At 43.4% G+C, this 15,080-nt stretch overlaps 3 protein-coding genes across 3 annotated transcripts; 1 reads left to right on the top strand and 2 right to left on the bottom strand.

Annotated features, from left to right (window-relative positions):
• Nucleotides 1–8,605: 8,605 nt before the first annotated feature.
• Nucleotides 8,606–9,111, bottom strand: PpBr36_02514 (uncharacterized protein; the record flags this gene model as incomplete). Its single annotated transcript, XM_029889695.1, has 2 exons — nt 8,606–8,911; nt 8,944–9,111. 2 exons carry the CDS (start codon nt 9,109–9,111, stop codon nt 8,606–8,608), a joined length of 474 nt encoding a protein of 157 aa, XP_029754348.1.
• A 677-nt stretch (nt 9,112–9,788) lies between these two features.
• Nucleotides 9,789–11,729, top strand: PpBr36_02513 (uncharacterized protein; the record flags this gene model as incomplete). Its single annotated transcript, XM_029889694.1, has 1 exon — nt 9,789–11,729. One exon carries the CDS (start codon nt 9,789–9,791, stop codon nt 11,727–11,729), a length of 1,941 nt encoding a protein of 646 aa, XP_029754343.1.
• A 665-nt stretch (nt 11,730–12,394) lies between these two features.
• On the bottom strand, nt 12,395–13,975 carry PpBr36_02512 (uncharacterized protein; the record flags this gene model as incomplete). Its single annotated transcript, XM_029889693.1, has 2 exons — nt 12,395–13,384; nt 13,451–13,975. The coding sequence occupies 2 exons, from the start codon at nt 13,973–13,975 to the stop codon at nt 12,395–12,397; spliced, it is 1,515 nt and encodes a 504-aa protein (XP_029754342.1).
• Between the last annotated feature and the right edge of the window lie 1,105 nt (nt 13,976–15,080).

Below are 15,080 nucleotides of genomic sequence, written 5' to 3'. Positions count from 1 at the left end.
TGACCTTCGGGGTTGTGTCTTGTCTGGAGTTTGATGATAGGATGACTTGTCTGTGATGTTTTCTATTGTCCAAATGTCACATCCCAAGTCTGGAAAAGTAGCAAGTGATGGGGCCGCACGACCTCGTGGAAGAGCGGGGGCACAAAGCCTTTGATACTTTTTTTTAAGGGGTTTTTTTCAGGGTTTTGGTGTGCAGTCGATTCTGCACTAGGCGTCGATTGTTGTCCGACGTCTCTATGTGGTGGGAAACTGCAGATCAAGAAAAACTTACAAAAGTTGCTGCTGCTGCTGCTTGAGATATCTGCAAGTCAAGGTGGTAGCTAACGCAAGCTTGAACTCAAAGCCAAGCAAGCAATAACCCCCACAGTACACTTTAGTGGGGTGGGTCGCTGGCTAGCTTAGGTAATTCTGGTCAGCCATCAGTCGGCATGGAGATTCTGCTCCGACGGTACAAAATTCCATTCTACACACACACACACACCTTACGTGCCTACTTGTGCTGTAATCTATATCGCGCCGGCTACTACGACTTATGCGCGTACTCTGATGATTCGTTTCCTGGTGCTACAATATTTAGAATAATTCAACCAAATTTCAACCATGCTCGCCCAAACAACGCAATGAAAACTACCCTGCGTATTGACGCACACGAACGTACACGTGCAGCCTGCATGAGTGGTAGGAGAGCCATGTATTCAGGTAAGGTGCGCTATCTAGGCTAACGAGCGTGGCAGCGCTTTTATGGTGTGCACAGCGCTAACTAAGCTAATCTGGTCACGTAATACCAGGATCTATTTACTGCAACACACCCCCCAGTTAACTTTGCGTAAATAAGCAGAATTAACTGTTTATATAACTATATACAGCCCTTACGGCCAATATTTATATATATTTATTTACGTAAACAAAGGAAATTTATAATGCTAATAAGCGGTAGCGGTGCAACGCGCGCCGCAAACGGGTTTTACCAGCTTTTAGCGTTTTTTATTGTATTTAACGCAGGCGGTAAACCTTTTTTAATAGCGACGAATCCGTAATATTATACCCTTTATTATATTAATAGCGACAATAATTTGTAATAAAATTAGTAAACGTACGGCGAATATATATTTCGTTCACTTTTTTAAATCCGAATTTTGATTTTAAATTTTATTTTATACCCAAATACCCAGTTCGTAAATAATCGTTTGCGCCCTGTAATTTGCGTTTAACGATTTGCGCGCCTGCTAACGTCGATATTAATATTAGCAATAATAGCAATAATAACAAAAATAGGTCCTTTTCCGTTTATTTTAGCGGGTTAAATTGCGCGGAAACCGCGTTGTGCGTTAAATACCGGTTGGGCGCTGGTTAACGGGTATAATATAATATTTTTTTTACTTTTATTAATGGGAATCGATTTGGTCGCGCCGAAAGGCGCGTATAATTGTAAATTTTTACCTGCGTTTTAGCGAATTTCCGAACGTGCGATTTAATTAACGCGCTTTTTATATATATATAAACGAACTAATACCGCCGAAACGTTGTAATTGCAACGCGTTTTTCAATTTTCCCAGCGGGAGGTTAAAAACCAACGGGTATAATTTATATTATAACCGGTTTTGTAATATTAAATTAACGGTAAAATATAAGTTTTTTTTGCCGTCGTTACCGGCGCCGTTTTTGTTTTTACGGTTACCGATACGGCCCCCGCCGCTATCCCCGCCGAAACGGTAATTTCCAAAACGTAAACCGAGGAAATTATTACCGAAATACCAATGGTTGGGGGTTTTACCGACCCTGCGCCCGCCCCCGCCGCTGCCCCTGCCGTTACCGAACCCGCCCCCGCGTTTATTTAGGCCGCCGCTTTTAAGGCCGCCTCCGGGTGTATTAAAAATGCGCGCGGCGTTAAAAACCCCGTAAATTATTCCTAAACCGTGTTTAAAAACGTAAAATAATGTTAATTATATATATAAAAGCCGAGGGGTATAAGCAGGAGGAGGAGGAGGAGGAGGATAACGACGACCGCCCCGTCCGTTCCGTAAATATTTCCTTTATTTTAAAGCGTTTATTTGTAAATATCGCAAATTAACGTACGTGCCGTAATCGCGTCGTTTTCGTCCCCGTTATATTCGCCTAAACGATTTTATAAATCGCCCGGTGCCATATTTCGGGTATACGAAAACGTATTTGTCCGGAATTGCGATCGGTTTATACGTTAATTAACCCGGCGTACGTTCCCGTGTTCGGGGAACGCGTTTACCGCGTTATTGGAATTGCCGAAATAGGTATACCTGCCTTTTTTTCCCAATTGGGGGATTTTTTAAACGCGCCGCGCGCGATTTGGGCCAGGCGTTTTTTATATTACCGCGTACCCCCGTTAAAAAAATCCAATTTTTTCGGAACGTGGTTACGTATTATTTCCGGGATTGGACCGAATTTTAAACGAAAAAATTGGTAATTTTCCAAACGAGGAATATTCCTGCGCCAAAACCCGTGAAAAGGGTTTTTAATATTTCTTTTGCGCCGTAAAACGCAAAAAAGGCGTTATTTCGTAATATTTAAATGGGATTAGGGTTAGTTATTATGGGTGGTATACCGGCGGTGGTGGGTGCGATTTTTAATGGTTAATTTATTACGGGTATTTATTTTGTATTGTTTTTTGGCGGCGTTGGCGCCGGTTATTAGGTTTTTTTGTGGGTGGGTTTCGGTTTTAAATATTCGTTATTTTATATATTCGTTGCTTTTTATCGTTGTTTTTTTTTTTTTTAATAGGTTTAACACGCGTTGTTTAATATTGTATTCCTTACCGTATTTCCGAATTCCCTTTTAAATTTTATTAAGCGTTATAAAAATTTAAAAATGCTTTAAAATATTCGAATTTAGGGATCGATAGCGATTTAATAAATCCGTTTGCAGGTATAAATTCTATTTCCAGGTAAATAACGTGGAAATTTTTTTTAACGTATTCCTATTTAAATTATATATTTTATATATTTATATGGCGTAGGTTAATATTAATGCGAAAGTTTTTATTAACGATTAAGCGAATCGTTTGTTTATTATCGTAATATAAATTCCAAAATTCGCCGAAATTTAGTTGTATTTTTTTAAAAATCCGTTTTAAAGTTATAGTTTTTTTGGCCGCCTTCGATAATGCGTGTAATTCTGTTTTTATTGTAAACGTCGTTACCGTGGTCTGTTTTACCGCCCTCCAGTTAATAATTTTTCCGAATAATATTATTATATATTTTTTTAAAAACCTCTTCGTATTTAAATCGTCGCCGAAAAATGCGTTATTTGCGAATATAAAATACTGATTTTGGTCGCTCGCTCCGTATTTAATTCCTAAAAACCTCGTACTGTATAAATAAAATAATACTTTTTTGGTTAAGCGTTTGTAAAAAAAATTAAAATTGGTAAAAAATTTAATTAATATTAATACTGCGTGCGCAACGTCCGGTTTAAATATAATTACGGTATATAAAATAAACCTTACCATTTCCTGGTAGGTTTTAACCTCGTTTGGAATTGCGGTCCCCTCGTATTTTATTATAGGATTTTTTGGTAATAGCGTTGGCGGGTATTTTAAATTATTTGTAAATTTAAAACGTATGGCGATTTTTTCGATATACGAATCGTGCAATAAAATCGCTATACGTCGTTTTTTATTTCGCAGTACGCGCATCCCAAAAAACCAGGAAAGTTACCCCTCCCGTAATTTGTATTTAGCTTTTAGGCCGTCGATAACCGCTTTACCGTTTTTGGCGTGTTTTACGGTATATAATACGATTATATCGTTTACGAAAAAAATCACGATAACCCTATTTTATATAAATACGCATATATATGGTTTATTACCAACTGGTTTAAATCCCAAATTTTATAACGTTTTTAAAAGTTTTTCGTACCAAAATTTAGATAATTCCTTTATACCGTAAAACGTTTTTCGTAATTTAAACACAATATTTTTTTTCCTAAACCCTTTTAATGCGGTGCAAAATACTGGTTTATTTATATTAAACGTTGCGTTGAGGAAAACGTTATTTATATCGATTTGGATCGCCTCGAGGTAAAAATACGCCATTAAAGTTAATATTAACTTGAAATTACGTATTGCCAATATCGCCGCGTAAATATTTTTAAACGTATTAGGCGTTTATTAATTACCCTTTACCACGAACCGTATTTTATAACGCTCGAAATAACCGTTTTTATCGAATTTATACGTAAATACCCATATAAACGGTACGGGTTTTATAATACAGTTCGACCGAGGGGTTATTTCCCATGTTTTTTTTTTTCGAAATTTATCCACTCCGTTTTCGCTATTTTAAAAAACTGTTTTTTATCCGGGTGCGTTATAAGCTTTTTCCAGGCCTTAGGCGCAAATACAAGGTCGTTTTTATACGGTTTAACCTTTTTATCCGGTTTTTTTTATTATATTACCGCCGCGATAATTTCGTGCAATATTTTGTAATTATAATTACCGTTTTCCAACGTATTTTATTAATTAAGCAGGAACGTTAATAAAAACGTTAATTATAATTAAAAACCTGGAACAAATATCCGGTTTTCGGTATATATTTGTTTTAAATAGATATTATTATTTCCGTATATTACGTTTTTTCCCTTTGGGATAATCGCGTTTACAAAGCTCGTATTATTGCTATTACCCCCGCGTTTTCCACGGGTTATATTTCCTTTACCGCGTTGGCGTTATTTTTTCGTATTTACCTCCAAAACCCTTATAATGGGTCGGGGCGTTTTCGAAAAACGTTTAAATTTTATTATACGCGTTTAAACGTTAATTTAGGGTGCCGGCGCGGGCGTAATATTTGGGGGTCGTACGGATATAACGGTAATATTCGTCGGGTTCGGTGGTTCGGATTGCGGTTCCGGTATATTACCCCCGACGAAAAAACGGTTAAACGTAAAATATTTCCGCGCCGATTCGTTATTAATAACGATTAATCCCACCGTTCGGGTGTTTTTTACCAGTTTCGGCGCACCCGGTTCCTTTACAGGGTCCGTGGGCGTACGCGGTGGAAATCCGTTATTATTTGGTATACGTATACCGAATACGTAATTTTTTCCTATTTTGGGCGTTATTACATTATTTTCCAAAATTTTTAAATACGTTAATATTACCAACGTATATTTTATTGGTTTATTAATTATTTATATCCCAGGCGGTTCCGGTTAATTAACCGTTTTATTTGGGATTAGTCCGCCCAAATTTTTAAAGGTGTCGTTTTTTGCGATTTGTTCGCGGAAATATATATTGCGGTATTCCGTAGGTGTTTCCGCGTTCCGTTTTTATAATATTAATACGTTATTTAACCTTTAATTAAAAATAGGAACGCCTGGATTAGGTGCGAGCAATAATTTATTTCGTAATAAACCCAATTGTTCGATTATTCCGTCCCCCAAAAATTCCAATATTAATTCGTGGATCCGGTTTATTAAAAATTTGTATTCGTTATTAAATTTACCGGTTTTTATCCTTTCCTTTTTTAATCCTTAATGAAAACGTATTTCGTCGAATCGGACGTTGCGTAAAATAATAATTTTATCGAAAAAAAATACCCAAATATAGTATATTTTAAAAAATTTATATCCAACCAAATATCCTACGTGCGTTTTAAGGTTCGTTTTAAATATTACCTTATTTTTTAATTTTGCTTTTACAGGGTTTAATACGTAGGTTTTACACCCGTATACGTACATATTAAACCAATTTGGGCGCAGGTTTTTGTTCAATATAATAAATAATATAAATGTATATTATTTAAAAAACCCCTTAAATTATACCAGTAGGATTTCGTTTAAACTAAAACTTTTCCGGTTTATTAATAGATTTATATTAATAAAATAATTTGCGGTTATAATTATTTTTAACCAAATAAAGGTAGGTAAATTGGTTGCCAAACGTATTTTAAACGCGCGCACAATTACCTCCTATCCCGAGCGTTTTATTTGGCCGTTCGGTTTATATATATTAAAGGAAAGCGTTTTTATTTCGATCCCAAATTTTTTGCAATATTTTTAGTAAAAAATATATCCCGTATACGCTATTAAAATAAATTCGTTATCGTGGAAAAACTTCGCAATTTGTAGGCCGTATTAGCGCGTTACCCACTGTTCGAAACCGAATATTGTTAACACGAATTTTGTTTTCGTTTTTCCGGTAAACGGAATAATCGTTAAACGCCCCGAATATTCGTTTTTTAATAATAGCAAATACCGTATACCAGTGCCTAATTTTTTAAAATGGAAAAGATTTAAGTGTATTATATAATAGGATTTATATAATTCGCTTTTTGGGCGTTTCGATACCATTATTTTATTATATATTTAAACGTACGCCTCGCATTCCAATATTTTTAATTTTTTAATTTTTACATTTTTAACCCGGTGGACCAACGCCTTAAACGTTTCCGGACCCAGGTGGCCGGCTTTCCAATACCAAATTAACGAATTATTTTTTTTTTCGTCGTATATTCCCGTGGAGTTTTTTTATGGAATCCTAATAAATTTTATCCAATTTTTTATGGCCGTTGAGGAAATAATATTTGCAAAAAATATTTATACGGTAGGGGTAACGCGCAGGTAATAAATAGGTTTATATTATAAAAAAATTACGTTATTACGTCGTTGTAAACCGTATAATATTAAATTATCTTTTATATTCCCCAAACGCAAAATGTAATCCCAGCCGTTATACTATACGTTTTTATCCCTTAAACGCGTTTTTAATACAATATTAACGTAAAAATTGGGTATATACGCTACGTTAACGAATTTTAACGTTCGTCCTCCGTTTAACACGTTTTATATAGTACGCGTACCAAACGCGGTAATTTTAAATTGTTAAATACCGCATATAACGAATTGCAAATCCGTATTTATAAATTTACGGATAAAACCCGGGTCCAGGCGTTTTTTAACATTTATTAAATACATAAAATAGCAATTATCGAATAAAATATTATTATAATATAAATTATGGGAGGTATTTATAAACGTAAATGCGTTGGTTTTTTTATCGTAACGTATTTAAAAGCTTGTAAAATCGTCGGGTTCGGTAAAAATGGTTAAATAGGCCGCCGAAATAATGGGCGGCCCCCCCTATTTTTTAAATTGCGGTGCTTTTATCGTCCCTCCGTTCGTGGTAAATTTTAATTCGGTAATTACATTTTTTTAAATTAATAATTCGCGGATAAAGGACCAACGGTCCTTTTTAAATTCGGCGCAAATTTTTTTGCAATTTTCGGTTAAATAGGGGCCACGTATACGGATTTTAGGGTTTTTTCCTATTACCGCGTATACCAATTTTTCGTATAAATTTAATAATTAAAAATAATTATAATTATAGGGATATTTATTCCGTATATTTCCTTTATTTTTACCCTTATTAAAAACGTGGTTTAAATTTTTGTTTTGCTCCTTAATGGATCCGCCAAATATCGTATAAAATTTAGCGAAATAACGGTTATTTTTTATTAAAAGGTCGGTAATATCGTCGTAAAACGCGCTCCTAAACCATTTAAAAATATATTTAAAAATAATTATATAATCCGGTTTATTTAATTCGTTCCGAACGTTTATAACCTAAAAAGGTTGGAAACGTTTTCCTGTTTCGATAAAATTTTTAATCGTTAAATCTTTTTTAAAATCGGTTATTTTATAATTCCGGGTTTTTTCGTAAATTAAATCGTAAATTTTAAACCAATTCGCTTTATTATTTATTATACGAATTAAAGTTAAAATTGTTTTATAATTTTTAATAATTTGTTTTTTAGCGTGCGTTAAAAAAGGTGCGAATTTTTCCTAAAACGTTTTAATTATCCTTTTAAACGTGTTTTAACCGTTGCGTTAAACGGTAAAAAACGCCGTACTAAAATACGTTGGGTTTATATTTTTTGTAACCTATTGCAAAAAAATATTAATTTGTCGGAATTATTTATTTGTATAATTTTTTTATAATTCCTGCGTTTCGCGTGTTTTATTTACCGCGCGTTTTATTTCGAAAAACGTAGGGTTATTAAATATAACAAATTCTTTTAAATTTTTAAAAACAGGTTTATTTGTATTTGCAAACAATTTAACGATTTGGTTTATTTTACGTTTGGTTTTAGGAGGGTTTAGGTCCCAAATTCGTAAATTTGCATAATAATCGTCGAATCGGGAGCGTTTAAACGATTTTGTAACGTTTTCGGTAAATTTTTTAAATATTGGGAGCTTTTCGTCGGTTTATTGGTTTAAATTAACCAATTTCCAAATGCGTAATATTTCGGCGTTTTAACGGTACGTTTTAAACTATTTAAGCTATTGGGCGCGTAAATTAAACGTTATTGGCGATTTTTGGAGTTTTTCGGTTGTAGATATGGTGTGCGGTAAGGAAAAAAAAAATAGGTAAAATAGACGTTATTCGTATTAATATATAATTGCAATTTGCGTAAAGTAGAGATTTTATAGTTTACAGCTGTACCGGGTTTATAATTGACGCATACGAACGTACACGTGCAGCCTGTATAAGTGGTAGGAGAGCCATGTATTCAGGTAGGGTGCGCTATTTAGGCTAACGAGCGTGGCAGCGCTTTTATGGTGTGCACAGCGCTGACTAAGCTAATCTGGTCACGTGATGCCAGGATCTATCTACTGCAACACGTATAACTCGACTCGTCCGTGCGTGTCTGACCCCCTCCCAGGCTTGGAATTGTAGTGTGGAGCTTGTCGTCTTCCTCGGCTCCTTGCACAATAAGAAAGCCTTTGCTGCTGAGCTCTGTATCGTTCCTATTGAATTGGGGGTTGCCGCCCTTTTGTTCGGGCGTGAATCGTAAGACGAGCTTGGGCGTGCGGCGAAGCACTTCCAGGGGAATCCCTTCGATTGTCCACAGATGGTCGGGAGCTTGTAAGCCTCGACCAGGTCGGGGATGCGAGAGAGAGAGAGAGACTTACGCTTGGTGAGCAATGAAAATTCAACACTGATATCCGGATCGAATGGGGCCAGCCACAAGTCAACCATGGTGCCGTTGTATGGGTTCCAGGAGATTGTAATGGTCTGCCCTGTTGAAAATGTATGAGAGAAGTTCGTGGCCCTTCCGTTGGGCATATTCCATACAACATGTTAGGTTGTGCGCTGGGCAGCAACCGAGGCGTATTGGAGAGTAAAGAGGTAGTAGGTCAGTATCACTGATGAGAGCCATCTCTTGAGATTGTGTACTTGAAACTCGTTGCTCTGATAACTTCTTCCCTCTTTGGGCTTTGCTAACGTGACAGTGTGCACAGAACACACAAGTACGGTGGGGAAGCGTATGGCTTTCCATGAAGTCATACACATACGACTTGAATCGGCATTTTCAGGTGCGTAGTCACTGCAGAAGCGAAAGGTATCCAACTTGGCTCGTTAACGGCCGCAACATCTCGGGTCGACGCTGGGACTAATTAGGGCTTGGTTAGAGCAAATCTACTAATCGTGTGACACAGAAACGGTACCAATTGGCTATGATGTGATGTCTTTGGCGCGTACAGTACCGACGGTTCAGGTCACTGCAACTCGACAGCAGGTAAAGCTGCTCTTGCTAGGGAACATTTCGATACATGTGAACTCGATCGCATTCTTCCATGCATTCCAGCACACTCACTTTCCTGGCTCCAAACTACGCTCTGGACTAAGCCGTCACCATCATAATAATCACTTTCGTTTCAATACATGTCCATTTTCGGCGCAGTCAGGCACCTTTGTACACCGCACCACCGATCAGACAGGCTGCTGAATAGACCCATGTGCGGCGGCGTTCAAGATGTCCTACCACACCTGTAGCATATTCAAGAGGCGGCCTGCGGTCTTCTTTCTATTAATCGGAATCGTCTTCCTAATTTTCATCCATCGCAACCGATCAACCTTTGTTACTGAGACATATTCGCTGTTGCAGGCCCCGCCAGATTTGAGTGACGGCCACTTTCACTGGGCTGACGTGCCTCTGAACCATCCAATTTCCCCTCAGTTCATGATCAAGATTCCACCACCCACAAAAGCCAAGGCGATTCCAAAGATCCAGCATGTTTTCAAAAAGGAGACCCCCGACCAAAAAAAAGTTCGCCTGGCCCGTTTGGAGCAGGTCCGCAGCAACTTCACCCACGCCTGGTCCGGCTACAAGAAGTTCGCTTGGCTCCATGATGAGGTCCTGCCGGTTACAGGCGGCGGACGCGACGTCTTTGGTGGCTGGGCTGCTACCCTGGTTGACTCGCTCGATTCTCTCTACATCATGGGACTCACCGATGATTTCGACGAGGCCGTTCGAGCAGTCATCGAGATCGACTTCACCAAAACCGCCCTGGACGAGATCAACGTCTTTGAGACGACGATCCGGTATCTTGGCGGCTTGCTGGCGGCCTACGACATCAGCGGAGGACGACGGGGAAAGCATGCAACCGTGCTGCTTCACAAGGCGATCGAGCTGGGTGATATGCTCTACGTAGCTTTCGACACCCCTAATCATATGCCCATACTCCGTTGGAAGCTCAAGGCACTCATGGAAGCTGTCAAAGCCCCATATGGAGGCCTGGATGATGGCCAAAAGCAGCGTGTGGCGTCGAAAGGGCAAAAGCGACTTATGCCACCACCACCAAACCAGGTAGCTCCCGACGGCGGCTTGGTTGCCGAGATTGGCTCACTTACGCTCGAGTTCACTCGTCTCAGCCAGATCACCGGAAACCCCAAATACTTTGACGCTGTCCAGCGCATCATGGACCTTTTAGCAAAGCAGCAAGACGACACAAGACTGCCCGGAATGTGGCCAGTTGTAATCGGACCCAGCAAGGCAAACTTCAAAGAGCACACAGGCTTCTCCATCGGCGGCATGGCCGACAGCGTCTACGAGTATCTTCCCAAGGAATACATGCTACTGTCCGGAAAGCTCCCCCAGTACCAAGACATGTACACCAAGGCCCTCGGGGCCATGAAGCGAAACATCTTTTACCGACCGCGCGTCATGGGCCCCTACGCCCGCGAGGGACCCCTGATGCTGCTCCCCGGCGACATCCAAGTCGAACCTAACGAGCCTCTTCTCGGACAGGAGCCGGAGCCCAGGGTGCAGCACCTGGGCTGCTTCGCGGGAGGCATGGTGGCGCTCGCGGCGCGCGCCTTCTCCACGCCCGACGAGATGGACACGGCACGCCAGCTCGTCGAGGGCTGCATGTGGGCATACGAACACTCGCCGGGCGGTATTATGCCCGAAGTGATGCACACGACGCGCTGCCCGCGCGTCGGCGCCTCGGACCCAAGCCAGATCCCGACCTGCGCCTGGGACGAAGACGCGTGGCACGCCGACGTGGCCGCGCACGCCCGGCTCGCCGCCGACGATGTGCGCGGGATCGGCGGGCAGATCGCCGAGCAGCACCTGGTGCCGGGCGTCGTGCGCTACGACGACAGGCGGTACATGCTGCGACCCGAGGCCGTCGAGAGCGTCTTCGTGCTGTACCGCACCACGGGCGACCGCGCGCTGCTGGACCGCGCCTGGGCCATGTTCGAGACCGTCGTGCGCCTGACCAAGACCGACATTGCCCACGCCGCCCTCGTCGACTGCACCGTCAAGGACCCCAGGAAGAGCAACTCGATGGAGAGCTTCTGGCTCGCCGAGACGCTCAAGTATTTCTTTCTGCTCTACTCGGACCCGGACGTCGTCAGCCTGGACGACTACGTCCTCAACACCGAGGCGCACCCGTTAAGGATCGCCAAGTGAGGGAGGGTTGCGGGGGAGTATGTGTGGCAGTATCGACGGTTGTCTTTTGTCTTGATTTGGTTTGAGGGAATTTGCTCTTGGGAAGGATGAACGAGGAGTTCTTGAGGCGTTTCTTTGTTTCTGGCCGTCTTTGCAAGACCAGCCTTTGTAATGTTTTGTTTTGGGGACGGTTTGTCCAAAAGCCAAGGAAATGACATAATTTTTTGGCAGATCGTTCCACTCGAACCGAGGATTTGTCAATAGTGACACTGATTTCCTGTTTAGATTCACTTGAGTGACGTGCTTGTCAGTTGTAGACCAGCCTGTGACGCCAGACACTCGACAAGTCGCAGCTTCGATCAGCCTGACATCAAGGTGCATAACAGGCAGCTATTCCCAGAGCAGTGAAGCAGCAGGGCGGTAATCGTAATTGAAACTCTCAAAGGGTTGTAGTCCTGGGATCCTACCAAATCCAGTGCACAGGAAGCAGTAGATGCAGGAGAGTGTGAGAAGAGGGATTAACTCGTCAGTAAATTGCTCAAATCAAAAACGCCTAGCCCTGTCCAGTCCCGGCGCCCAAGCTAAATGACTAATAATAACCAAGAAACACAAAATCGAACAAGAACTATGCATACAACAAAAGATTATGTGCGTCCCCGAGGTTCGTCAATGCAAGACTCTCGCACTTAACGTCCATGTACCCTCTCCCTCGCTGCCTCGACGGTGCCCTGTTTTAAACGCACGGACGACCCTCCAATCTCTTCGCTGCCACCTTCACCCTCATCAACCGCCACAACCTTCCACTTCCGCACCGGATCGTCCATGCCAACCCACAGGTCGCCGGGTATGTAATCACCGACGTCCTTCCTCATCGACTCACGCGCCGCGGCGTCCTGCTCCTCGAGCTTTTCGACCGCGGCGGCCGCCTTGCGCCAGAGGGACCTGATCTTATCCTCTACGTTCTTCCGACGCTCGTATTCGAGCACGAGTCCGTCGTAGGCACCAGCGTAGCCCTCATAGAACACAGCCAGGTCTTCGGCCTGGGCGAGCCGCTCGTGGATGGCATCCTTCTCCACTTCGCAGCGGTCTACGTATTCGCGCTCGGCAGCAACGTAGCTCCCTAGCCGAGCCTCGACCTCCTCCAGGCGGCGGAAGGCCAAGAGGGTGCACTCGTGCGCCGTGCGGACGTGTGCCGCCTGTTGTTCTACCAGCGCACCGAGCGCCTGCATCTCCTCGAGACCGGCGTTGATGTCGCGCACGACCTCGCCGACTTCGGTGGCATCCTGCACCACTACCCGGAGCATCTCCTCGCGCTCCCGTGCCGACATGGTCTTGAGCTCATGATCGTCGGCGTCGGCGCCGTCCCCGCGGATCACGCCAGAGATGGAGATGGTTGACGGCCCATCCTCGGCCGCCTTGCGAAGGGCCAGCGCGGCGCCACCCTCAGAAGCGCGCACAGCGGTAACGCACAGGTCGAAGTGGCGCGTTAAAGAGCTGAGGTTCTCCGCCATGGCATGGGAGTGGGCTGTCAGGGTACGGACGAGGTCAGCCATCGGACGAGAGAACAATGAATTTGATGGAGACGGTAGTCCGGGAGCTGCAAGCAGGTGCTTCTTGACGGAGCGGATGTCGTTATCGAAGCGCAATAGGTCACCGTCGTACGATGTTTCGGCAGCCTGATGGGACGATTAATGACTGCTACATAGCTATGTGTCCGGGGAAAAAGATGGACCAAGACAAACCTTGAGCTCAGCAATGCTCTCCTTCAGTGACTTGGTCAGACGATCTACGTTGCCCTCGTCGACAAAGAACATCAAACTTCTCGGCTCCTCCCCAGCTGGTCGAAAGACAGGATCAACGATTGTATTGTGCAGCACATCCATTGTGCGTGTGAGTCGCTCCCCGGCATCGTCGAGGACCTTGATTAGTTGTTCAAAATCCCTGCGGCCAACATCGTACGTCCTCGCCAGCCCGCGGCGGATGCGCTCGAGTGTATGGATCTGCTGGGCGATGCCGGCGCGAAGGAATGCGGTGCGGGCTGCGAGCACAACGCTGTCTTCGTGCACCGAGCGGGCTTGTGTAGTCAAATCATTGGCTTGCAGAACCAGGGTCATGGACGAGAGGGAACGCTTGGCTGCAAGGAGGTGCTCGACGAGGATCTCGATAGGTACGGACGGTTGGTCGGCAGCGCCAGACGATGTCGAGACGGCAGCGGCAGCGGAGCTGCGCATAGATTGAGAGGATCTGGAGGAGTTTGAGGAAGGCATCTTGTCTATAATGCTGTCGATTTTGATTGACGATACGGCCTGGAAGGATGACTCAAAGCTTGGATATGTAGCTAGCTAGGGCTGAATTAAGGGCACGAGCGAGGCGTACTATGATTCATCGCCATCCATCCCGGTGTATGACGACGACCTGCTGACAGAAAGCAATGATAATATTCTGATGATGATATTCTGATGGGCACAGCCAAGATGCTGCTTGCTCTATGTGGCTTACAAAAGACTGATGAAAGCTGATGTTGAATAGCTTCAGGTATGTGGTAGGTAGGTAGGTTGGTGTTGGAAGAAAGCTGCCAAGCACCTGTCAGACAGACTGGTTTGCATAATGCACGGTGCGGTGCAGCGGCCTGAGGTGTGCCATAGCACGTGCGGATGCGCTGCCAACTGATGTGAAGCTGTGACACTAGACTGACAAGGAGGAGCGAACTTATCTCAACTTGCCTGTCCTGGCTGTCAATTCGATCGCTGTTGCAGCATGCGGAGCTTCCGATTTGCGACAGTGGAGGTCCGTGCAGTCCCTGATAATGCAAGATGCGGAAGTGATCCACTACTGAGTGGGTCGAGTACTGCGGTACCTGTCCGTTGGAAAACCCTTGTGCTTTTTGCAGAACCAGTTCTCTCCTGAAAAAAAAAGAACTCTTTGTTGATGCTGCACTGGGTGGCAATAGAAAAGCCACCAAAGTCTCTTTTTCGAAAATAATAGCCGACCCCGCCTCTAGGTTCAGGCAGCAGCAAACCCCCATTCTCCTGTGTGTTTTCGGATAGTTTTCCCCTTAAAGAGTTCTGACTTCTGACACGCGTTCGACGTCATGAAGCACAATCGCGCACCTTTGCGGACAGCCTTCCTGGCTTAGGTGTGCACTAAAATCCCGATAAGATAAGAAGGCGATGATGGCAAAAGACGTCAGGGTCCCCACGGCCGCATGCATGGCGGGGTGCTAAAACGCACGCGGTGCGGGCATAGAATTTATTTTCTGCCGAGAAGATTCTGTCCGTCGATTATCCATGCTGCCACACCCACGTTCCTTTGATCCAGGAAGTCACCTATCTCCATACCGGCAAAGTTAGACTGGGCATAGGCTGTTAGCAA

Source organism: Pyricularia pennisetigena, chromosome 3, assembly GCF_004337985.1.
Source record: "Pyricularia pennisetigena strain Br36 chromosome 3, whole genome shotgun sequence".
NCBI lineage: Eukaryota > Fungi > Ascomycota > Sordariomycetes > Magnaporthales > Pyriculariaceae > Pyricularia > Pyricularia pennisetigena.
Note: the sequence above shows the minus strand (reverse complement) of the source record. Positions and strands in the feature narration are given on the sequence as shown.